Genomic DNA, 25,348 nt, shown 5'->3' with positions numbered 1-25,348 from the left:
GGCCCTCCTACTTATGGCCGCCCCACCGCACTCCGCTTGACGCCCCCCGATCATCTTCGGCGCCACATTAAAGGTCTTCAGCCACAGCCCGAAGTGAGGGGCGACGCGGAGGAAGGCTTCGCAGACAACAATAAATGCGGAAATATGGAGGATGGACTCCGGAGCCAAATCGTGGAATTCCAACCCATAGTAAAACATGAGCCCTCTCACAAAAGGATCCATCGGGAAGCCTAAACCCCGACGGAGGTGGGATACAAAACGACATACTCGCCGGGCTCAGGGGTGGGGATGGCCTGCCCTTCGGCAGGCAACCTGTGCGAAATCTCATAAGCCAGGTACTTGGCCTCCCGCAGCTTTAGCACGTCCTCCTCTGGCATCCACCGGCCCTGGAGGTCGGAACCGGACATTGTTGAAGGTCCGAAGCGCTCGAATCTGGAGCTCTAGGTGCTGGAACTTGGAGCGGGGAGAGGATTCGATGGAGGATTGAAGAAAAGAAACGAGCCTTGGCCCCGTTATAAAGAGGGAGAATACCAAGAGCCGTCTCCGTGGCCGTTTGGGACTCGCCTTCGATAGAGGGGGTGGGGCGACGGGCGCGGTTGGGTTACCCATGTTTGTATTGATGAGAATCCCGGATTAAGGGGGAACACGATCTCTGCTTCGACAAGACGTGCCAAGGAAACCGCTTCGCTAAATGCGCTGAGGTGGTAGAGTAAAAAACGATTCAAGTAATGGCTTGGTAGTGGCGTGACGTCATGCCGCAAAAAACGTCAGCAGATTGAACTTGTGTATATATTATTCTCTCTACGGTGGAATGTGGAATTTATTTTGCAGAGCCGGACACTATCCTGGTGGTCACAATCTTCTATCATTTGAAGGAGGAACCCGCCTTGCAATGCCAAGCAATATACGCGCCGGACTTATCGTCATTGAAGCCTGGTTCAGGGGCTACTGAGGGAGTCCTGGGTTAGGGGGTGTCGGGATAGCCGGACTACCATCATCAGCCGAACTATCATCAGCCGGACTAACATCATCGACCGGACTCCAAGACTATGAAGATACAAGATTGAAGACTTCACCCCGTGTCCGGATGGGACTTTCCTTGGCGTGGAAGGCAAGCTTGGTGATACGGATATGTAGATCTCCTACCATTGTAACCGACTCTATGTAACCCTAGCCCTCTCCGGTGTCTATATAAACCGGATGGCTCTAGTCTGTAGAACAACAACAACCATTACAATCATACCATAGGCTAGCTTCTAGGTTTTAGCCTCCTTGATCTCGTGGTAGATCCACTCTTGTAAACATCCACAATATCAATATCAATCAAGCAGGACGTAGGGTTTTACCTCCATCAAGAGGGCCCGAACCTGGGTAAAACATCGTGTCCCTTATCTCCTGTTACCATCCGCCTAGACGCACAGTTCGGGACCCCCTACCCAAGATCCGCCGGTTTTGACACCGACATGGCCCTTTACACATATACCCATGCATATGTAGTGTAGCTCCTTGCTTGCGAGTACTTTGGATGAGTACTCACGGTTGCTTTGCTCCCTCTTTTCCCCCATTTTCCTCTTCTTCTCGGATGCCGCAACCAGACGTTGGAGCCCAGGAGCCAGACGCCACTGTCGACGACGACTACTACTCTGGAGGTGCCTACTACTACGTGCAGGCCGCTGACGACGACCAGGAGTAGTTAGGAGGATCCCAGGCAGGAGGCCTGCGCCTCTTTCGATCTGTATCCCAGTTTGTGCTAGCCATCTTATGGCAACTTGTTTACTTATGTCTGTACTCAGATATTGTTGCTTCCGCTGACTCGTCTATGATCGAGCACTTGTATTCGAGCCCTCGAGGCCCCTGGCTTGTATTATGATGCTTGTATGACTTCTTTATGTTTTAGAGTTGTGTTGTGATATCTTCCCGTGAGTCCCTGATCTTGATCGTACACGTTTGCGTGCATGATTAGTGTATGATTGAATCGGGGGTGTCACAATCGATACCTTGGTTCTCAAAAACTAAGGGAAATACTTATGCTACTATTGCTGCATCACCCTTTCCTCTTCAAGGAAAACCAACGCAAGCTCAAGACGTAGCAATAGTGCATATCAGAACATTAGTCTGTTAGCAAGCCTTCCTTAGCCATCGTCAACCTAAACCACATCTCTTCGTTCATTCCTATCTCTTACCTCCATATCATGCTACATCACTTCAGAATCTACATCTTGATCAATATCTTGTTACCCATCCATTCTGAATTTGTTTTGGATGTTGTTTGGATTTGCTATTGCTTTGGTATTTATTGTTTGTCTTCTTCTACTGTTGCAACGAGTAGGGAGTGACGATGTTTGACGTGGACACATCCAATTTACTGAAGAATGACTCAAACAACAAAGCCATGCCTCCTTCTTTGATCATACGTATCCTATGTTTTACAAAATTGCATTGTGTTTTATGGTTACTATATGCACGCTATTTTAATCCTCATAGCTAGTGTGTTGATTGACACATTACCTTGATTTGTTTGTCGCCTATTTACTTGACACCAAAGTAGAAGTATATAGTATTTTGGTAGAGTAGAAATGTTGAGCCATGCTTATTATCCCATAGATCCATTCTTGAATGACCTTTGGTTCATTGACACTTGAAACTTATCGCTAAGCTAGGCCAGTTGGCCCTTGTTGATCTCATCTCTCCTCTTATACTCTAGGTGAAACTTACCATCTAAATACAGGCATGGGTGACAATTGAATCAAGGATTGAAGGAGCGATTGGCTGCCCTTCATAAGCTGAAGGGAGCAATCAGTCGTCCGTGCCGCATGAGGCCTAATAAGTCTTGATTTTGAAGATTGTCATAACAATACATCCACATGCTATACGGGCACTAGCTTGGTTGAGTAGTTAGTTCACCCTTATTTTCATCATTGTCGTACCGCAGATGGAATAGCTGCCTTGTGAGGAGTATCCTCGGCACAAAAGGGGGGCAGGTTGTGAAGAACGGTTACTTCCGTGTAGAAACCTAGTGGTTTGGCATAGTAAGTGTGGACAAATGAAAAACCTTGTCACAATCTCCCTGTCAATATACCGAATAGTATACTACGCTAGCGATGGCTTGTGGCAACAAGTCGGGATTGTGTCGTGTGGGTAAAGTATGCAACCTCTGTAGAGTGTGAAATTGTTCGAATAGCCGTGTCCACGGTCATGGACGGCACATGAATCTTTCTTGACATATGGGACTTGTCTTGCTTATTGCCTCTTTGCCCCTATTCTTGGAACCTATGAAGAGTGTGAGTTGGTTGAGGATCCTCACTTTGATGAAAGTTATTCTAGAGATAAAACATGTTTTCATGTAAAATTGCTTTTATCCAACTACTATATTTTTCAACCAAAAACTAGTTTTTATGCAAATGAGCCATATAGCCTTCCTTTGAAGCTACATGTAGCTAATAGGACCTTCTCCGACGGAGGCATGTTGAGTATGTAATGTACTCATGGCAATACTTTTGTTAAACGACAGAGCTCCATGAAGATGAAGGTGATTACTACGAATACTATGGAGATCCGTAGGAGTGAGGTCATGTGGACTACATCGACTGCCTGTGGCTAAGATTGAGTCACTACACAATTTACTTTCCACTGTTTTCAGAATATAATAAATGTCATGACACATTTCTCTATGTATGCCTTATGGCAAGATTTATTAAACTTGTAATACGTTTATGTATTGTGCAATGATACCATTTCACTGTGTTGTCAACAATGATCCTAGGGTTAACAAATATACATAGGAGGGTCTGCAACTTAATTCTGGGTTCTGACATCAGGCGATAAATTAACCACTTATAACCTATATAAAATTAACATTGAGCATAATTTACCTAGAAACCATGCTTTATTGTGGAATTTCTCTGGATGTATGTTGGATAACCGAAAAACAAAGAAATTGCATAGAAAAGACATTTTCAATATTATTTTTTGATGTATAAAGGTTAGAATGAGAAGGGGGCCAGGGGAGAGGCCCAAGTAGGATCTTAGATGAGCACTTTACATGATGTATGTTATGCTAAATTGCTCTCAAAAACAAAGCAGTTGTGGTGTCAGCATAACATAACATTTTGCAATGGCATAGTTCTAAAATTCATTTGGGACAATTACACTTTTGCCGTAGTTATGCCAGCCTGCTGGTTTTTTCTCCGTACATTTGGGATCGCGTCAGTTTTGCTCTTAGATTTGCTCTGAGGTCGTCAGAGTGCCCTTTAACCGTTTGAGCAATACTTTACAAATTCATAACAAATTCATATGTACTCATAAAAATGCAAATAAGATATCAAATGTTCACAAAAACTTTACCTATATGTACATGCCATTTGCATTCCGAAAATGTACTGTATAAATTACCCAAGGTTATTAATGTTATTAACATTATTAAAATTAAACATAAAAGGTATAAACAATGATATTTCGTGAATAAAAAGCACACACAAATATAGGTGATATTTTTGAACACTCTAATACCTTATTTGCATTTTTCTAAGTTCATATCAACTTGTTATTGAATTTCAAAGTTGTTTAAAATTTATAACAAGTTGATATGAACCGAGAAAAATGCAAATAATATATCATAATGTTCAAGTAATATCACCTCAAGCTACATGTCATTTTTATTCATGAAATAAAGTTATGTTGATACCTTATTATGTTTAATAATGCTAATAACATTAATAACCACCATAGTTTGAACATTACTATTTTCCTAAATGCAAATAACATGCACACAGACGTAATGTTCTTATGAACATTTTCATATCTTATTTGCATTTTTATGAGTTCATATGAAATTGTTATGAATTTTCAAAATATAGATCAATCGGTCAAAGGGCACTTGGACGGCAAAGAAAAATCTAAGGGCAAAACTGAGCAGAGCCGAAAAGTAAGGGCAAAACCCGTGTGTAATTCCAAGTAAGGGAAAAATGCATTTGCCCCTCCATTTGGGACAATTGCACTTTTTCCCTTAGTTGTGTCAGCCCATGGGTTTTGCCCTTCCTTTTCGGCTCACGTAGGTACATCTAGTTGTAGGGAAGAAATTCAAGGAAATAACATGGAAAACAGTTGCAGCATTGTATTATAAAAAATGAAATAACATTATTTAAATGTTTCCATATACACTAACATGACATCAAAGGGTCTTCCAAAATAGAATAATGATGTTCTAGCAACAATAGAGTACATTTATTTCTTCTTGTGGCCTGAAGTGAACCTAGGCTTGCTGCTCGATGAAGACACACGAGAGACCTAAAATTTCATATAACTTGTTAGAACCATCTGAAATGCCTACCATAAACTACATGATCATGGAGAGGTTTGACTTTTAGAAACCTAGACGAAATTATTTATAGTTGATAGCCTTTTGGTGGACGGGATTCTAAAAACATAGCTATAGAAGAAGAAAACAGGGTTGAGATCTCATGCCTAGCCTATTGAATCATAAATGACTGGAGAACATAGGAATGTGCATTAGAAGTTGTTTGGTTGTAACATGAAAAACAAATGAACTTATCCAAAGGACTATGTGCATGACACAATTGTCATATGAACAAAGGAGAATACACGTGAGATCCGAATCACTGAAAAACTGCATGCAAAGTAGACCATACGAAGCAACTCTATCATTTGAAATCCAACATACCAAACAATCCATATATGAAATACTGCTAATGGATGAAATCCTCGAAAATTCCTAGGGAAGTCTTTTGACCCAAAGAGCCCTTGAAGTATGTATCCTATATATGATTAAGAAGGTGTTATTTATGATAAATCCACTCTTAAATACCTTATGCAACTTAAGGGTCTCTTTTGTTTAATGGATTTCGAAAGGAAAGGGTTGGATTCTAGTCAATGGGAATTTGTCCTTTGGAGTTCATTTGATATATAGCAACAAAACCTCCAACGTTCATATGGGTTCATTTCCTACTCTATAATTCCATAGGGTTTCTAGCAAGAGGTTACATCGTTTGGAATAACAAGTCATCAATGCGTGTGCCTGGACCGGCAAGCTATTTTCCATTGAAACTAGAAAATCATAGGATATACATAAATATAAACCCTGGAATATTTTCCAGTTGGGCCTATGTGGTACATATTTCATTATGATCTAGTTGTACCACAATAACGTCTACTCCTACATACTTACTGGCTGGATTGCTTTTTTAATATGATTATAATTATACAATATATTAAAGGATCATCATTCAACGTTTGAGTCATATATACCGCAAAAAATGGTAGTGCCTCTTTCAATAAGATCGGAACATGAAAATGTAGAATAATATTATGTGACCTTAAACTGGAAATCTATATAATTTATTGCATTAGATTATTGTATACTTGTAAAATATTTATTGAATATACATAAGTGGCATAATTGTTTTCCTATGCATAGTTGTATGTTGAGGTGTTTTTTTCATGCATGGTTACATATTGAGGTGGGTGCTTTCCCATGCATAGTTGCATCTTCAGGTGGCATGTTTGCATTTGAGAGAAATAGGTTAGTATTGGTCACCTATGTAGTTGCATAGGTAAAATATTTATTGAATAAAACTAGCATGATAGCTTTACCAATTATGGTTGTAAGTGGAGGTGCCTCTTTTTACTTGCATGGTTACATGTTGAGTTGACTCTTTTCCCATCCATAGTTGCATGATTAGGTGGCATGTTCACATGTCGAAAGAAAAAGGTTGGTGGGGTTCACGTATTTAGTTATATATGATTTCTTTGAGTCTACCACAGCTATGACATCAACTACTCAATCTCTATTGGGAATTCCTATTTTCTTTCTATGGTGTAGTTTAACAAAACAACATCAGTTACCAATTTGTATGTTTTTGTTTCATGTAGGATTTTCATATGCCATTACAACATATTTATATGGATTTCCAATTCCTATGTTTCCCAACTGATAAGGCTATCCTAATTTTTAAGGACATCCCTACGCCACCTTCTATATAAGGCGTTTGTGCTCATCTGAACTAGCTAAAATAACCATTATGATTCGCTTCGTAGGGAAAATTGCAACAACAACAACAAAAGGACTCCCAGTATTCCTTTCATCATCTGGATTACTTTTTACAATAACATTATTCACTATTTACTTTAAAAATCATATACTAGCCCATAGAAATTACACAATGGTATGTATAATTGCAGAAGTTTTCAACTCGTGGTAATTTCACATCCAGGAAAGCAATTTTATCCACTCAGAAAATTCTACATTTCTGAGAGGTCCAATATACTCAAGCATGTCATTAATCTTAGATGGTTGTATGCATTGCTCGATGCATAGGCCAGGGTTATCCTCCTTTTTGGAAAAAAAATCCATTAATCTTATCCTAGAAGTGAAAATATAGAAACCCTTTCCTAATAAATGTTCAAGTGTATGATGTCCAATAGTTTGCTTAGAAATTTAACTATTTGACGTTTGAAAAAATAGCCATATGGCTTAAAAATTGATATACTTGAATGCGAGTCTAAATTTTCCAAAGATGTGTGCAACAACCATGATAAACCAGACTTTCAAAAACTAAATTTAGTTACTTTACATTTTCATAAAATTAATGAAACAACTCAGTGGAGGATTGCTTTGTCCCTATTTATGTTACCTCATCTGACGTTCGGCTGGAACCAAATGATAGCTTCTCAACAATTTCGAGTATGGAAGGTCTGCGCCTCCGATCTATCTCAACACAAGTCAGCCCAATATCAATGCATGCTTTTATCTGCCGCAGGCATTCTGCATCTAACGACCCATACATGGACGCTATGTGCTGCATTGTCCAATCTTTGCGTACCTACAGAAACAGAATCAAGACGCTTAATATGCTTCCATTTGAATCTTGTAATAATCAAGTGATATTGCCTCTTACTTTTTCAATAAATTTTCTTGCGGATGGCTGATTGTCTTCGGGACAATTCTGCTCTCTTGTGGTGATCTCGATTATCAGCAAGCCTAAACTATATATGTCCGATTGGGCGGAGATTTCACCTCTGTATAAGTATTCTGGAGCCATGTACCCACTGGATCCATTATGATCGAAAGTTAAATAGGCAATACCAGATTGAAAAATTGGAATTTACAATATTATAAGGAACGGATTAATGTTATCAAATTTCATGATGAGCTTACTACGATCCCACGACTTTTTGTGTGCACAATCGGGTTTGCTGTTCACCAAAGACTCTCGACATTGCAAAATCAGCAATCTTCGGTATCATGTTTTCATCCAACAGTATATTTTCAGGCTTTAGATTCATGTGGATAAGGGGAATATCCAAGTTGTGCAGAAAACATAAACCCTGGCAAATCCCGTTGATTATTTTGAACCGCGTGCCCCAGTCGATACAGGGTCCAGGTGAAGAGACAGACTCGCCTTCTTTGGTCCCTGTACAGAAGTATGAAGGACAAAGAATCTCAAACATGGATAATGTAAACATACATTAAGAAATAGATGACATGTCAAAACTGCAAACATCCAGAAAGGGGTACCCCTAGCTCCAAATCTTCCGCTATATACTTAAATAGTTGAACCCCGCTACTTATATTTTCAATATACACATATGTCATGTCACCACACATGCCACCTCATCAACGCCACTACTTTCATGTCTCTAAACATGGATGAGAAATGCTACTTAGATTATTTCTCTCAACATATGCACACACCCCACATCAACCCCACTACTTACGTTTCTCTCAACACGCATGAGAAATAATACTTTTGCTCCATAAATATATTTAAACTAAATAATAATATCATATATCATATATATGTATATATGCTTTATTATCATATGAAAATTCCATACAACCAAATCCCGTCAAAATAAGATATTCCAACTGATTCACGCAGCAACACGCAGGACATCATGTATAACTAAGTTCGTGATCCTCACTAACATATTTGTCTCAACATGCAACCATGCATGGGGAAAAGCCTACCTCTACATGCAACCATGGATGCAAAAAGGCTCAAATGCTTTAATTAATTATATTATGCTACTTATATTAACTAGATGTTATGTAATTAGAAAATAATATTATGTATTTTCAGTTTTAGTTCTTATAATTTTAATCCAAATAGTCACGTTCATATTACCAAATCTCATTAAAAATATATTGCAAGCAATTCTAGTAACAACATACGGGGTATCATCACTACTGGAATCACACCCTACGCCGAGAACCAAGAACACTCGGCAAAGCACCGAAAACCCTTGGCAAAGGCTTTGCCGAGCTTTGTTCTCGGCAAAGGCCACACGGCGTACACCTCTCAGGCAAACAGAAATTTGCCGAGATCCAAAACACGGGCACTTGACAAATTCTTTGCTGAGCGCCAAACAGTGCATCTCGGTAAAATAATGTGACTCACGGACGACGGACGGAAATGGAGTTTGCCACGTGGGGTATCTTTGCCTACAGCCCCTCTCGGCAAAGCTAGCGAATGGGAAACTGCCACGTGGCAACCACCTGACAGGCGGGTCCTACAAAATACGCCAAGCGTACTCGTTGCCGAGAGTCGCTCTCGGCAAATATAGCCAACAGGAAACAGCCACGTGGCACGCACCTGACAGGCAGGTCCCACGCCATACGCCGAAAGGACACTTTGTCGAGAACCACGCTCGGCAAAGATAGACAATAGGAAAGAGCCACGTGGCAAGCACCTGACAGACAGGTCCCACACATATGCCGAGAGGACTCTTTGCAGAGAGCCACGCTCGGCAAATGCAGCTAATAGGAAACAGCCAGATGCATCTAGTTATATATACGCCGAATCATTTTTCCTACAACCAAGAGGAACTAGCAGAGAATGCAAAATATATGGGAGATAATGTTTCACATACCAAAAAGATTCTGGTTTAGGCTCCCATTAGGTAAATACTCGTAGCAGAGTAAACTTTCAGTAATGTCTGCATGAATATATCTTCCATTGAACTGCACCAATTTTTTCTGTGCTTCACTGCAGAATCCGATCAGCTCTACTATGTTAATATGCTTTAGCGCCATAACGTTCTGAACCACTGTATTGAATGTCTTGCCAGCCAGTATTGGTGCGTTTTCCTGAAGTTTCTTCACGGCAATCACTTTTCCTCCTTCTGGCACTGTTCCCTGTTTAATCTCATAGATATATTAGATCTAGGATCATCTTTCTGAAACTTAACTGAAATTAAGGACAGACAGTTAATTATAATGGGAAAAGTAGTACCTTATAAAGCGTTCCAAATGGACTTACACCAAGTATGTGCTTATCCGAGAAGTCATCCGTAATGTTCTTCAAAAAGTCATATGGTAGTTCCGACGGTAGTTCGGGGCTTGGCTGCTTGCTCTCTTGGGTACTTCCGCTGGCCATTCCTGATGATTTGTGAGGACCTACAGGTTGTGGATAAATTGTGCAACTTCTCATTTCACCAAAGGAGTACAGTTTAAATGCAAAAAATTAACAGGGTGGTTCTAAGAACATCTGAATATAACGAGCTGTACAAGAGGCACTAACCAATTGAGAGGAGCACTTGAGGGATCCTTGCAGCGAAGAGAGGAAGCAGATGAAGTTCTCCTTGCTAGCTAGTTGCAGGTGTACATATAAATGAAGCTACCCAGAGGAAGATGGGTAATTAAGTTGACTTGACGGAGCCTAAGCTGAGTCTTTGGTAGAGATAACAAAACATATATGCCCACTGGGTCCATGTGATTAGATGCATTGCTACCCTAAAAAAAACATGCATTGCTAATATACTCCCTCCGTTCCTAAATATAAGTCTTTTTAGACATTTCAAATGGACTATAATATACGGATGTATGTAGACATACTTTAGAGTGTAGATTCACTCATTTTACTCTGTATGTAGTCATTTGTTGGAAATTCTAAAAAGACTTACATTTAGAAACGGAGGGAGTACATAAGAAAACGTGTGTGTTACCTAACTCTTTTTTTTTTGGCGTGGTGCGTTACCTAACTAGCTAAACCACCTTCATCACCGTGCGGCGTAGTGCCGTAGTAGTCGTACAAATCTCGCTTCATGTGTGGCGTAACTTTTTTTTTGCGGGAAAAGTCTAGCGTAACTTGTGAGGAGTAGATCAAGAAACCATGGATTTGAACCCCTGGACCGTATAGTTGACGTGTCTCTAGTAGCAAGTTTTCAATAGCGTTGCCTTTAAATAGTATCCAATAGCGAGTGATACCTATGTGTTGTGCAATGGTAGTTACAGCATTGGATTCCGATGAAATGACTAACTACACGAGGACCGAGGAGTTGAACGGCACATGAAGTTCTTTCTCGGGGCATCAAGATCGATCGGCAAACACGCTCAACATATCATATTAAGCAGCAATTAGTATTTTTAAAGTAATGCCTAGCTGTTAGCTAGTCGGCCTCAAGTGACAACAAGCATATATTATTCTTAAAAAACAGGAGAGGCCGTGCTGTGCACCTTACTGCTTGCACTCAAGTGGGTTTAAAATACACCAGGACATTAAGAAAAAGACAGTAGCTGTTAGCCAGTCTTGCAATTTTGTGTCTTCGCAACCCACTAAATTTGTACTTTCTTTTTTGGCGGAGGACCAGCGACTTGGCCATCGGTGTTGCTCTTGTCAGGTCATAACTAATAAAGCGAACCTGATCAGAGGAGAAATGAATTTTGGGTCTCAAAGTTCCCATGAGTCCTTCATTTAATTTCTCTAAGACTAAGTTCTTGTTGCCAGCTAGTCGCGGGTGTACATATGAATGAAGCTACCCAGAGGAAGAAGGGTAACTAAGTTGACTTGACGAAGCCTAAGCTGAGTCTTCGGTCGAGATAACAAAACGTATATGCCCACTAGATCCATGTGATTAGATGCATTGCGAACATACATAGGAAAACGCGTGGTTACCTAACTAGCCAAACCCCTTCATCACCGCGCCTGCAAGGCCGTAGTATATTTATTTCTTGAAAATTGACTGAAAATGAAGCATCAAATGGATCAAACACAATTAGCATACACACTATCAACACCAACGCACAAATTTATAAAAAAACGCTGCCAAATAGCAAAGTCATATAAGATCAAAGATATGCCTAAGTAGGCCCGGGCATGGGCAGCCCGGCCCGACAACCCAGCCTGAAAAAACCTGGCCAGGCTGGGGCCTTGTTTTGCAACGAGGAATGTAGTTTGCCCCAGGCTCGGGCTTCTCTTTTTATGTGTTTTGCACCGGTCTTTCAGGTTTCGGGCTGGGCTTGCACCTGTGTACACTAAAAGAGAGTCTTCGGCTTCGGGCTTGACTTCGGGCTGGGCTCATGTTTGAAAACAAAGTATATATTAGGCTTTGGGTTGGGCTCGGGCTTGTGAAAGGAAGGTCGGGCTTTTACAAGCCCGGCCCGGCTCGATTTTTGCCGAGGTTTATGCCTAAGCCAAGAAAAAGAAAAACCTTGAACCGATCAAATCCATGATCGACAAACTACAACAGAGACCGTATCTGCAGCAACCATCTTGACACCACAATGACAACGAGGTTCTTCAACACAAATGCCTTCATTAAGGGAGTGAGGCTCAACTGCCGCCGTCACTGGATCCAACCACCAAAGGCTAGAATCTAGGATTTCACCCTGAAGAACTTGTCCGAGCATATCCAAGCAATGACTTCAACAAGGTAACGACGCAGAAACATCGCCATTGTCAGGTATAACCAACTCCGGTCAAACAAAGGTTTTCACCCGAGAACTCGAGACCGGGTACTCGACAAGCACCATCGTCGAAGTTAATGATGTGTTGTCACCATCACTTTTCAACGATCCTAGTAACTGCATGCGCTGGGTTAGAAAATCGATTGCCGCTGCTGCACAATCATATTCTCTGCGTCAAGCCGTCATCCATAGATTGCATCTCACACTAGTAGAAACCCCCCCCCCCCCCCTTATAGGAATTTTGCATCAACAGCGTGTCTACAACAGCAAACGCCAGACTATTACAGCTAAGTAGCCACTACTTAGAAAAGGCCTATAGGTGAACTATAATTAGTGGCCGGCAAGGGGTCACCCGCCACTGTTATTATTCGAAATTAGTTGTGGCGGGCACCAGGATCCACCGGCCATAGCTAACCGCATCCCAACGGTGAGCTCTAGCAAGCGCCCGTCATAGGTTAGCTCTTCCAAATAATCCCACGGGATGGAGAGTGTAGTGGCGGGCTTCTACTCACCGTCCGCCACGGTTTCTCACATAGTTGTGGCGGGCTTCTAGCATCGCCCGCCACAACTCTGTTTGGCAAAACACAGCAAATAAATCCAAATTTTGAAAATTTTGCCGTGTCGGGCTCGTTTACCTGCCCGCTGCAGCTCTCCATGCACAATCACCCCTAGGCGCCAATCGAACCGTCGCCAAACTATTTTCCATTTCCCCTACCTCCATTTCATTTCTTTTCGTCAGTTCCTCCCCCCCCCCCCTCCCCCCCTCTCCCTTCCGCGTCGTCCTGTGCTCGGTAGCCGCCATCGTTCCTCAGACCCGCACAGCCGCCAGATCTGCTAGCCGCCCTGTCCACCTCCACGGGCGCCATCGGATCTACTCATCGTCTCGCCGTTCGCCTACAACCCGCGCCGCCGCCGGATTTGCTTGTCGTCTCATCGTCCGCCTCGACCACCCCCGCCGTCGTCCGCCTTGACCACCACTGTCGTCATTCGCCATCGTCGTCCGACTGGACCTTCACCTCCTCCCCACCGCCGCGTCCGCGGCCGGAAAAGCCGCCATCGGTATACTATTTTAGTGTCTTTGGTGTTACCTTCTTTATTTGAAGGGATGGGGTTGCATTATGATGCTCGGGAACAATTTAGGAAAAATGTAAGAACCTTGCGGATAAGGAATAAGGTAATGGAATTGATAGAGAAATTCATAGACCTAGGTAGGATAAGCAAATTGATAAAGTGGATAATTCCGTGCGGGTACAACTCTTATTTGAACGAAGTGCGAAAAATGCGATTTTTTTCCTCTAATAGAAAAAAAACTAATACTTTAATTGAGTTGGTAAAGATCAAATGTATTATCAAAGTGCTTTACGATCCGTTAGCCTCTACATATGACAAGTGGCGATGATGTTTGCATTTTCTTACGTATGACGAGTGCATGGGCTTATCATGTTATTCACAGAGATTTGATAAGGAGTGACAAAATTTTGGCGAAACATTGATTTATTTCGTTTCGCTAATTTTCTATCTCTCAATGTGTTAACTTTTAAAGCAAAGGTCATGCCAAATTTCATTTTTATCACTCAATATAAGTGGAATTGAGTCAATTTTTCTTACGTATGAGAAGTGCATGCGCTTATCATGTTATTCACAGGGATTTGAAAAAGAGTGACAAAGTTTTGCCGAAACGTTGATTCATTTCTGTTTCGCCCAATTTTTGTCTCAATATGTAACTTTTAAAGCAAACTTCATGCCGAATTTCATTTTTGTCACTCAATATAAGTGGAATTGAATCGAATTTTCTTACATATAACAATTGCATGCGCTTACCATGTTATTCACAGAGATTTGAAAATGAGTGCCAACGTTTTGGTGAAACATTGATTAACTTTCATTTCATCAAATTTCTGGTACTCAATATGTTCAATTTTAAGCAAAGGTCATGCCGAATTTTCTCGGACCCTTCTTAGCCGGTTCCTCGTCTCACTATTACTTTCATAATTTAGTATCCATGTCAACCATTTAAATTAATAAGTGCTTCAAAATGATTATTAGGGATCATGAGGCGTAAGATCTACCGGCTCTGCAAAAATCCATGTATGGGCAGTATTGAAACTGCAGTGCAGTTCGGGGTCTTCTTGAAGAAGGGATTTAAAAATCAGTGGTAACGGTCTTTAACTTCAACTTGTATTCAATTCTAATCATTTGTTTAATTGTTTTGCTGACTTCAACAATTTATGTGGTACATTATGTACTTTTAGGATGATAAGGGGCGCACATTCGAATTGGATGTGCGTAAACGAATGGATGGAACCATCATATATTGCAATGGATGGGAGCAGTACATTTCACAAAATAATTTTAGAGGAGGAGAATACAAAGCCTTTTCCTTAAAAGGAGAGGTCGATAGGTTAAGGACATTCTATTTCAACAACGATGACGATGACGAAGATGACCAGGATAACCAGGATGACCAGGATGATTGAAACAGCCAAGATGACAAGGACAACCAAGATGACTAGGATGATGGAAACAGCCAAGATGGAGATAAGGACAGCAAAGATGAAGATGAGGACAACCAGGATGAAGATGAGGACAACCAAGATGAAGATGATGGTCCATTCCTTTCTACAATTTTCTCTCAAAGAATGAAGAAGCTTACTCGGGATGAGACCATGAATGGCACCGCGATGTTACCATCCAGTTTGGCCTTCTTGGGGAAGCCTTTCGTGCAACGTTTAACTAAAACCAACGTCGTCAAAAAAGTCATGGTGAGATGTTTTGTATTATTTCATCTTATTTCTCTAAATGTCGTCACATAAGCAAGTATGGTGAGATGTCTATCATCGTGTGCTCTCTATTTTCTCTTAATGATGTGGAGTTCAGAAGTTACCTATGAGTCGACATCCCCGCCGTCGGCACCGCTGGAATACGCCATGGACCAATAGGGTGTGTCACCGACGTCCAATACAAGACAAAATCCGACAGGCGCATATCATTCTACGAGTCCGGCTAGCGGGAGTTCATGACGGGAAAGAGAGAACTAGGGCTGGACACCCTTGCGATAATCACCATACGAAAGAGCAACCGCAACGACTTTCAAATGATGGTTGTCGTTGGCCATGTTTAGAACTAAGGTCTAAGTCATCAATATATCAGCCGGTAAACTCCTTGTTAATTAATTAGTATGTTAAGATGGATGTGATACACTGATGTTTGTTTCTTAAGTAGAACAACTTTGTAGTGTTACTGAATTATTTGAGCGGTTTGTTTTCAAAATGACTTCATTCTGCTTCAGTTACATTAAGAATCATATGAGTACGCCTTTTGTGCGTGGTGCCAACAGTTCGTGCTCATCCATTTCCCTCGGAATAGCCACCACTAAGGCCAACTCCAACACACGACCCCAAACGGACGTATGTTTCGTCCGCTTTTTGACCACTTGGGGGTGGCAATGGGGTCGTGTCTGGCAGGATTTGTGGATGCGCCAGCCGTGTGCCCAACGCACAGCCGCATCTCATTCGCTGTGCATGCAAACAAAAAGACATAGCTCATACTTCACGCCAGCCAGCAGCCGCGTTCACGCTAGATCATACCAGCTGGCAAAAAAGCCAGCGACCTACAGAATGGTCACCCCAAGTTTGGTGCCGGCGACAAAGCCAGCGGCCGGCACACAAGCCAACCTTCAAAATGGACAAGTTTTTAGGCTGTCAACAAAGCCAGCGGCCGGCACACGATCCAGCCTTCAAAATGAACAAGTTTTTGTCGCCGGCAACAAAGCCAGCGGCTGGCACACCAAGCTAGCCTTCAAAACGGACCGCCATCGCGGCCGAGATCTCACCTAGTTTAGACCGTCGCGGGCAAACATCTCCTTCTACCGGTTTGTGAACCAAGCCTTCCTCTCCGGTGACATGTGTTGTCGACGCTCATCAACGCTAGTGCTACCTCCTTGGCTTTTGTGTCGGCATTGGTGGCCTCGATCTCTAGCTTCTTGAGTTGAGCGGCCTCCTCGATGTGAAGGTTCCTCCTCTTCACGACCTCCTCCATGTCAAGCTTCTTCGTTTTAAGATCTAGGTATATCTTCATTTGCTCCTCCTTCCCTTAGCTCCTCCTCTCCTCCCGCACTTCTTTTTGGCTCATCATGTTCTCCAAAGTTCCTTGCAAGGCTATAGAAGACGCATCACGCTTCTCGTCGGCCTTCGAGCTTGTCTTGCCCCTCAGCCTCTTGATCACGTCTCCCTCATCAGCCATGGCCGCCTTCTCTCCTCTCTTCTTAAGAGCGGTGTATTGGTCTTTGAACTTGGAGAAATATTTGATGAGCACCCAATAATGTGTGAGAGTGAATGGCTTGTCTTTGTGCCAAAACTTGAACGCTTCCAAAGGTTGGAATGCCTACACAATCAAACATGCGGCCACAATTGTAACATGAAAGGGCATACAATGCATAAAACTTAAATGGCATGCCAACATGAATGGACCAATGATGAAAAAGCGAGAGGTTCAAACCAAGTCACCAAGGCCTAGGCCGCTTATCATATGGTCTTTGACGCTCTCAAGCGCGGAACAATATTTATTGCACTCTTGTTGGATGAATCCCACCTTTTTTGGATTGAATTCATGTCATGGGTGCTTGTGAATTGGTAGGGGGCAAACTTTCTTCTCTCATGAAAGTTCTTGTGAACTCTTGTCCAAAAGATGGCTCCTTTTTGCTCAACACCTTTGATTGGATCTTGGCGATTTCCGTCCAACTCTCGCAAATCATAGTGTCCTCAACTTGGCTATATGATCCCATGCGAATACTTTTCTTCATCTTTTGTCCTTGGGCCTTTCAGGTGAGCTCGTCGATAAACAACAATGGCTTCGCGGAAATGTGGACCTCTTCTTCTTCATCATCTTCACAATACAAGTCACAATCTTCATGCAACGAATTGCCATGGTCGTCCTTATCACCATCATCATGGTTGGTGAACTGAGTGTCATCATAGGTACCGCGGGCGTCCTGGCTTTGGGTCGCGTCGGGATCAAAAGCTTGCTCTTGGCCGTCGACGTGGACCGCCTCACCACGAAGATGACATTCTGCATGAACGAGGCGTCGGCGATGGCATTTCATTGAATAGCTTGTGGGCGCCGGCCACATGAGCCGAAGTGAACGAACGGGGCTGCTTCCTTTGCGCCTCGTCTTCACAATGGCCAGCGCCACTGTACCATGTCCGCGGGCGTGGTCGGATCGACCACGACGCGCTCCGACAACGTAGAGAATTGCGTCTGCCCATGGCCGTGTGGCGGCAGAGCACGAACATCCGGCGTCTCATGTGTGACATATGAGCTCGGGGAACGGTGTTGCGGTGAACGATGGGCCGAGGAGCCTGTGTTGGCCGCGGTCATGGCAGCCGCCGAGAGATTGGCCGGCGTGGGGCAGTCCATACCAACATGAGGGTGTGTGCCTTGGAGATGGTGGACTCCTTGTCGTTGAGGTCGGCCTGATGCTGCAACGCACGCCGCAGGGCACACTCAGTAGCATACTTGGTGGCGGCCTTCTTCTCTGCCGCGACAGTTCGCCGATTTCTCCTCTTGGCCGATTCGGCATCGAGCTTGGTAGCCTCCGCCGGCGTGAGATCCGGCTGGCGCTTCTTCACAGGCTTCTAATTCATCGCCATGGGGACGACGGCCGGTGGTGGGTCGCCGAGATGCGCCTCGTCGGTCATGGTGGATGGTGGGAAGGGGAAGGCTAGGGCGCGGGAGAGTGGAGGGCGAGGCGCAGGAGCATTTTGGAGGAACGAGAGGTAAAGTGGGAGCCTGTGCCACCAACGGGCGGGCCAGGAGAGGACAAGGGCGCGCGTCCCGCCTGTCCGCGCGTTGTCCGTTCGGCCACAAACTCGGCCCAAATTTGGGTCAGGAATGGATCGAAAGCGGACAGGAAATGAACGACGGCCTGTTTGCAGCCACGCATTGGAGGGCCTGCTTTGTCTGTTTACCCCCAAACGGACGAGCGGGCGGACCATTTGGGGTTGTGCGTTGGAGTTAGCCTAACATGGCATGTGTGATGGGCAACAAAAACAAGTTGTGGTGGGCAGGTACAGGCGCCCGCCACTGGAAGCAACATACCAGTGGCGAGCGTGCGCCCGCCACTGATGTGGTAATATCAGTGTCGGGAGGTCGGTGGCCGGCGTCCCAGGCTGGGAGGCTGGCCCGCCACTGCTGGCCTTTTTGTGCCCGCCACTGCTAGGCATTCCTGCAGCAGTGAGTAGCTAGCTGCGTTCACGAAAATTGTGGACACTGCTAATCAGGTGGGCGAACTCTGCTAGTGTAGGTTGCCCATAAGATTCCCCGGTTGAAATTAGTTGAATGTTCAATTTTGTATCCGGATAGAATCCAGTTAGACTCCTCATCGAATTAACCAACCACGACCATAACCGATTATTTTCCTAGTCAAATTCCTTCTTATCCCTAAGCGCATACATATGAGATATATGCCACATTTAAATGGTTTGATTTCTATTTAAATGTGTAGGCTTCATCAATCTACAGAGCTGAACCTGTAAATAGCCTAGTCAATTTCCAAACATATATTGTGCCAGGCAAATAATTCCAATGTATATATACACATTGTATTCCAGTATAGTTTGTACCCAGCGCCTTGAGTATATTTCCTCAAGTTCAATTGCAAATATTTGTACCAATCATTCATACACCAATTCCGTATGATTTCATTCATCAACCAAATATATGTAGTATATAATGTTTTGGAAGAACCAAAAATTACTACATCTCTCACTTGTCTGAAAACATTCAATCAAAAATCCTAATGCCCATGTTCCTGACATGTTTGCAAAACAATTCCTGACTAAGGGGTTTAGTCAGGGGATCTTCCAACATATAAGTACCAGGCAAAAACTCAAGCCAGACAGTTTTCAACCTATTTATTATATCTCTAATATAATGTATTCCAGTATAGTTTTCTTAACAGCCTTACAGCAATGGAAATCAATGCACACTATGTTAGTAAGCAAATATATATCTCGTTCGTAACTACCAAGCTACTTAAGAAGTCGTGTTCCATCTGTTTTTCAAATCCCAAATTTTCTTGATAGAATTCAAAATTAGGCTGGTTAATGGTTATGAAGAGTATTGACAATCGCCACCAAACACAAAAAAAAAGGTATTTCACAAGTAAAGAGCTGGAGCACTAACCTGGACGGGAAGCTCCATCTGCTGGGCTGCGGCTAGCTAGCTACTCAAGAAGACGAGATTGGATCCACCTACCAGCAACTGGTTGGGGTTGCATAGAGATGAAGGGAGGGGCATGAAGAGGCATTAAGTATGCGCAATGTCAGGTGACTAAGTATACATTTTTATATACTTAAGAAGACCAAAACGACAAAAACACTTCACATTTAACAACTTGATATCAGGCTGGATCCAGCAACCAGCTGGTTGGCACTCCATCGGGCGGGGGGTTGCATATATAGAAATGAAGAGAAATGAGTTATGTAAGGGTGAGACTATTGATTTTCTAATTTGAATACGATTGAGCAGGACAAGCAGACTATAATAGGTCTGATTTGGGGAACTTTCAGATGGAACAACTAAATACTACTGACATACAATACTCCAGAGTGTGAACTTTCAGCTGAAACAACTAATTGAAACCTTGATTCTTTCTTTAGATCTTAATGTACTAGCTTTCTTGGACTCTTCACAGAGTTTGTGCCTCTCCTGGTCATGCTCTTTAGAAAGCCATGCCCGTCATGCGATGGAAAATCCTGTTGCTGGCAAAATGTCCAGAGGTGGTCATGCTGCTGTTGCTCTCTAAGATCCAAAACCTGCTATGACTTACCAATCAGCTCGATCGAATGGGTGTTGTTTGCGGATGGATATCGGTTCAGAAAACACTCCCTTGTTTAACGTGGATCATACAGTAGAATGTACATTTTACACTCCCTTGTTTTGATTTGCTTTTGCTTGGTAATTGTTACTCCCTCCGTCCCATAATATAAGAGCTTTTTTGACACTATACTAGTGTAAAAAACGCTCTTATATTATGGGACGGAGGGAGTACTACTTATGTTAAACTTCTCTATAAAACTGGACAGAAAATCCTCTTTTCTAAATAAAACTTGACATGAGCACCTTTTAGAAAGAAATTTGTTACTCGAACAGTAAGGTAGTAAGGTACTGCATTATTTCCTCTAAGAATATCACATACTGGCAGCGGAAGTTTGTGTACATGTTGGTAAAGAAATATATATCCTGTTAATAATTAAAAGGCTACTTCTCAAGTCATGTTACATCTATTTTCCAAATCTCAAAACGTGAATATAGAATACAAAAAAACATATATAAACTGTAATAGCGAAGGCTGGTGAATTGTTACAAAGAGAATTTGACAAGTGGAGAACTGGAGCACTAAACTGGAAGATCAATCTGCGGGGATGCACAGCTAGCTCGTCAAGAAAGATCCAAGTAGAAGAGAGGCGCAAGAAGATAAGATTGGATCCACCTGCAGCAGCTGATTGGGGTTGCAGAGAGAAGAAGAGAGGTGGCAAGAAGAGGCATTAAGTATGCGCAATGTCACGTGGCCAAGTACAAATTTGGAGTATATACGTACTTAAGAAGACCAAAGAGACAAAACTTCACATTTAACAAGTTAATATCAGACTGGATCCAGCTACCGGCTGGTTGGGCACTCCATCGGGCCGTGGTTGCATATATATATAGAAATGAAGAGAGGTGCGTTATGTATGGGCGAGACCATTGAGTTTCAAGTTTGAATACAATCAAGTAGGCCAAGCAGACAATAATTCACCGTTAACAATGGTCAGATTATGGTGATGCATGTGGTGGCTGACATGTGGATAACAAGTACATATGGTAGGTGAGAGCGGCAAGCAAGCAGAGACGTTGGGCGAGATCGGTAAGTTTCACAGGTAGTACTAATTAGGAAGACCAAGGAGACCTGACTTCACAATCAGCAAACTGAGATTAGGATGAGACGGATATGCATGCGTCTGATAGCTAACATGACAGTGTCAGGCTGTCAGCTAGGCTATATACGTGAGCAGTAAAATATGGGTTGAGAACTTGAGATTTTTTTTTTTTTTGAAACGAGGCAAAAGACTTGCCATTTTCATTGATTAAGGAGTGAGAATTGCCCGGTTAATAGACGGAAAACCGGGCTAAAACCGATACAATCCAACCCACATAACATGGGTACCACCAGCCAACTTGGCCACCAACATGGGATCACAGAGCTACAAACAGCTGCACAGAAACCATGACGGCACATGCCAACAGAAGGCCACACCACGAACAACCGACAGCTCCGACTCTGACGATGATCATCACAAGGAAAATATGCAGGACTTGAGATTGTATCTGATTATAATTAACATACCCCTCGATATTCCCTGCTAATCGATTGGTGTAAAATCGTTAAATGGGCACGACGAAGACGCTGATCTAGTGCACAATAGAGTAATAAAGCATAGAAAACATAGAGGCGACGGGGGCGAGGCGATGAACAGGAGCGCTACCTACACTCGGCGCAGCCGGGCCATCGCGCGCCCGCCCGGCAGCGCAGCCACGTGCGCCCGACACGCGGTGGGGTCCCTGAACCCAACCTTGGCGCACGGAAAAACCTATTCGACGCATTCTGCGTCAAATTGCCGGCGCGTCGCACAGAGGATCGCGATCAACCCGACACGGGCTGGCCCAATTAGTAGCGAGACGGGCATCTCCCATATCCCGGTTTTGGGAACGTTCTCGAAGGTTCCCCAGCAGGTTTTTTCGGTTTGGGGAACCTTCTAGAAGGTTCCTGGCTATCTTTTTTCTGTTTCTTTTTTCCTTTTCCGTTTCTTTTTTCTTTTTTCTGTTTCTCTTCTTCTATTCTTTGAATTTTTTTCTCTTCTTTTTCTCTCTTTCATCAAATGTTCAGGAATTTAGAAAATGTCATTCTTAATTTCTTTATCATTTTTCCAGAAAAGTTCCTGATTTTAAATTTAGTTCAGAAATTCCAAAAAAGTTTAGAATTACAAATATTGTTAGATTCTTTAACAAAACAGTTCAAAATTCAAATCTGTTTCCAAATTTAATAAATGTTTTGTATTTTTTGTTCAAAAGTTCATAAAATGTTCCTAATTTCAAAAAAAAATTCACAAATCTCATTAATAGTTCATGCTTTCATTAATTTGTTCGCAAATTTAAAAAATGTTTGGAGCATTTCAAAAAAATGTTTGTACTTTTTAGTTGTAATCATAAATTCAAAAAATGTTCTGGAATCTCCAAAAATGTTCCAGCATTTCCAAATTTGTTCACATACTATGAAAATGTTCGTATTCAATTTGTTTGCAAATTGAAAGAATTTTGTTCTTTGTCATTTTACAAAACTGTTTACATTTTTAAACAATTGTATATAATTATGAAAAATGTTCATGTTTTGAAAAAAAATCTCACAAATTTTAAAATATTTCAGAGTTTCAAAAAATGTTCCAACTTTTACAAGTTCTTTCACATATTTGAAAAATGTTCATGTTTTTAAAGTTTGATCCTAAATCTGAAATGTACAGGGAATTTTCGGAAAATGATTCCATTTTTGAAAACTTATACATAATTTCGAAAAATGTTCACATTTTCAAATGATATTCCTTTTTAAGAAAATGTTTCTGTTTTTTTTGAAATATTGTTTGTAATGTCAAAAATTGTTCTCGTTTTCAATTTTGTTCCTTTTTTCAAGAAATGGTTGAGAACTTGAAAAAATGTTCACGTTTTTTCATGAAATGTTTGTGTTTTGAAAATTTTGTTCTTAAATTTGAAAAGGTTCACTTTTGAAAAATATTTACATATTTCAAAAAATAACTTTTGAAATTTCAAAGAAGATTTTAGTCTGGTGCGGCTTATAGTTCATAAGCACTGGGTTGCTATTTTTTAGTTACAATGCCTAGCGATTTGGTTCACTCGCAGCATGCCTCGATTATTTATGTTTAGATTTCGCCACTGCCGTTTCCTTCTTTAAGAGCCGCACTGCATATATAGAACAAAAGTTCGATGGAAGGAGCGGCTAGCACAGCTCGTTACTATCTGCCAAGTCTAGGTGCGAATCACAGGACTACACCCGAATTTTTTTGGCGTTTTTTCCACCACGCGAAGTGCCAACGCGTGCTACTCTGGACCGGCCCAGGTGAGGCGCGCCCTGTGCGAAACCTCGACACTCTGACGCAGAGAGCGTCACATAGGAAGTCCCCCGGCGCACTGGGCGCCCGATGCATTGCTCCGGCCGGTAGCTAGTTAGAATGGCTTGCTGAGATAACGACGTGGGCCTGATGGCCGATCAGCCCAACTAAAAATGGATAAAAAGATGGCAGCACTTACCCGCCCAGTCCGGCCTTCCAGAAACCGCTCAAGTCTAGGTAGGTTTCGGCTTTCTACTACCCTAAGCCCTAATTCCTAAAAAAAACTACCCTAAGCCCTAATCCCATGCCATCTTTCTTATTTTTTGAGGAAAAATCCCATGCCAATCTTAACTCTAGCTAGGTTTCTACTGTTTTTTTAGGTTGCTTACCACATACACCATGTGTCGTTGCCGCTTCACGCTAGTGGCTTCATTAGCACCCGGGCCTTACAATGCAAAGGGCTTAGTGATGTGCTTAGAAAAATGAGCTAGTTTTTCTAAAGCATCAATGCTTTTTTATACATGGTAGACGCTTAACTAAGTATCCATTCTATAGAAATAAGCATCGTAGTTTAAGAAAACATGGTTTATTTTGCTAAGCACCTTGCATTGTACAAGGCATGATCACTCTGGGTTGTGGTCCTTCTTTATTTGTGTTTTTCCTTAGCACGTTTGATTGGTGGAAATTAGTGGTAGGGAGTGAGAATTTGAGGGGTACCAAACTCCCATTCATTTTCCCTATTGTAGTCAAACACGCTGTTGAGGTTTGATGTCAACTCGTACTAAGAAGTGTCCATATGTAACATATGAAGGCGCGCTTCCATTTCTTTGAGTTCAAACACCAACTTCTACCTTTCACGCAACCTCAGAAGTTCTACTCGTATTTACCCCGGGCTCCTTTCGGGGTACCAAAATGTAGGTAAAATCTTACCTAGCTCGATTTGGTGGCTCAAAGATCAACAAACATGTCAGGAGACAATGGGATAGAAAAAAGGGCGGCAAAGAATGGAAATAAAAAATATAGAAGAGAAGAATGCAAAGAAAAGTAAAGAGAATAAAGGAGAAGAAATGAAATCAAAGGAAATAAAAGAGAGAAAAATAAAAGAAAATGAAATACAGCTTGTGGAGTGTTGCATATCGGCAAAGCATAGACATCAATAAAAAGAGGAAATAAATAATGTTTGTCAAGTGCCTCCCCTCCATCAACCATGGCTAACAGGGACACGTGTCCTGATTTCTTGAGCGACGGTCAATGTTTTCTTGGCCTACACTCTGCCAGGTGTCCTAGTTTTGCCGAATATTTTTTCGGCGCTCGATTTAGGAGGTCCTTGATACTCACGGGCCACTAACTCCATCGGTTCCGGCAAGCCAACCTATGGTTGGATTTCTGGCGATGTGTTTCAATAGAAGGAGCTGTTCCCGTCAAGTACGAGACACCGTCAAGTACGAGACACCTGGTGACTTTGTCAATGTAAGATGATATGTCA

At 42.3% G+C, this 25,348-nt stretch overlaps 1 protein-coding gene across 1 annotated transcript; it reads right to left on the bottom strand.

Moving 5' to 3' along the window:
- Nucleotides 1-5,088: 5,088 nt before the first annotated feature.
- LOC123160790 (cysteine-rich receptor-like protein kinase 6) lies at nt 5,089-10,687 on the bottom strand. The gene is made up of 7 exons (XM_044578622.1): nt 10,539-10,687; nt 10,251-10,414; nt 9,889-10,153; nt 8,174-8,429; nt 7,914-8,064; nt 7,650-7,838; nt 5,089-5,286 (listed from the first exon to the last, which is right to left on the bottom strand). Exons 2-7 carry the CDS (start codon nt 10,392-10,394, stop codon nt 5,224-5,226), a joined length of 1,068 nt encoding a protein of 355 aa, XP_044434557.1. The 5' UTR covers nt 10,395-10,414; nt 10,539-10,687; the 3' UTR covers nt 5,089-5,223.
- Between the last annotated feature and the right edge of the window lie 14,661 nt (nt 10,688-25,348).

The sequence above is a fragment of the Triticum aestivum genome, chromosome 7B (assembly GCF_018294505.1).
Source record: "Triticum aestivum cultivar Chinese Spring chromosome 7B, IWGSC CS RefSeq v2.1, whole genome shotgun sequence".
In the NCBI taxonomy this organism is placed as follows: Eukaryota; Viridiplantae; Streptophyta; class Magnoliopsida; order Poales; family Poaceae; genus Triticum; species Triticum aestivum.
The sequence above is the reverse complement of the archived record's forward strand: the minus strand, read 5'-3'. Positions and strand labels throughout refer to the sequence as shown.

Bases quoted from the DNA above. Each gene is read 5' to 3' on its own strand.
- LOC123160790 (XM_044578622.1), bottom strand. From the start codon at position 10,394: ATGGCCAGCGGAAGTACCCAAGAGAGCAAGCAGCCAAGCCCCGAACTA. The intron at 10,154-10,250 runs GTACTACTTTTC...GAGATTAAACAG, and splicing joins CATTTGGAACGCTTTATAAG to GGAACAGTGCCAGAAGGAGG. The intron at 7,839-7,913 runs GTAAGAGGCAAT...CTGTTTCTGTAG, and splicing joins CAAGAAAATTTATTGAAAAA to GTACGCAAAGATTGGACAAT.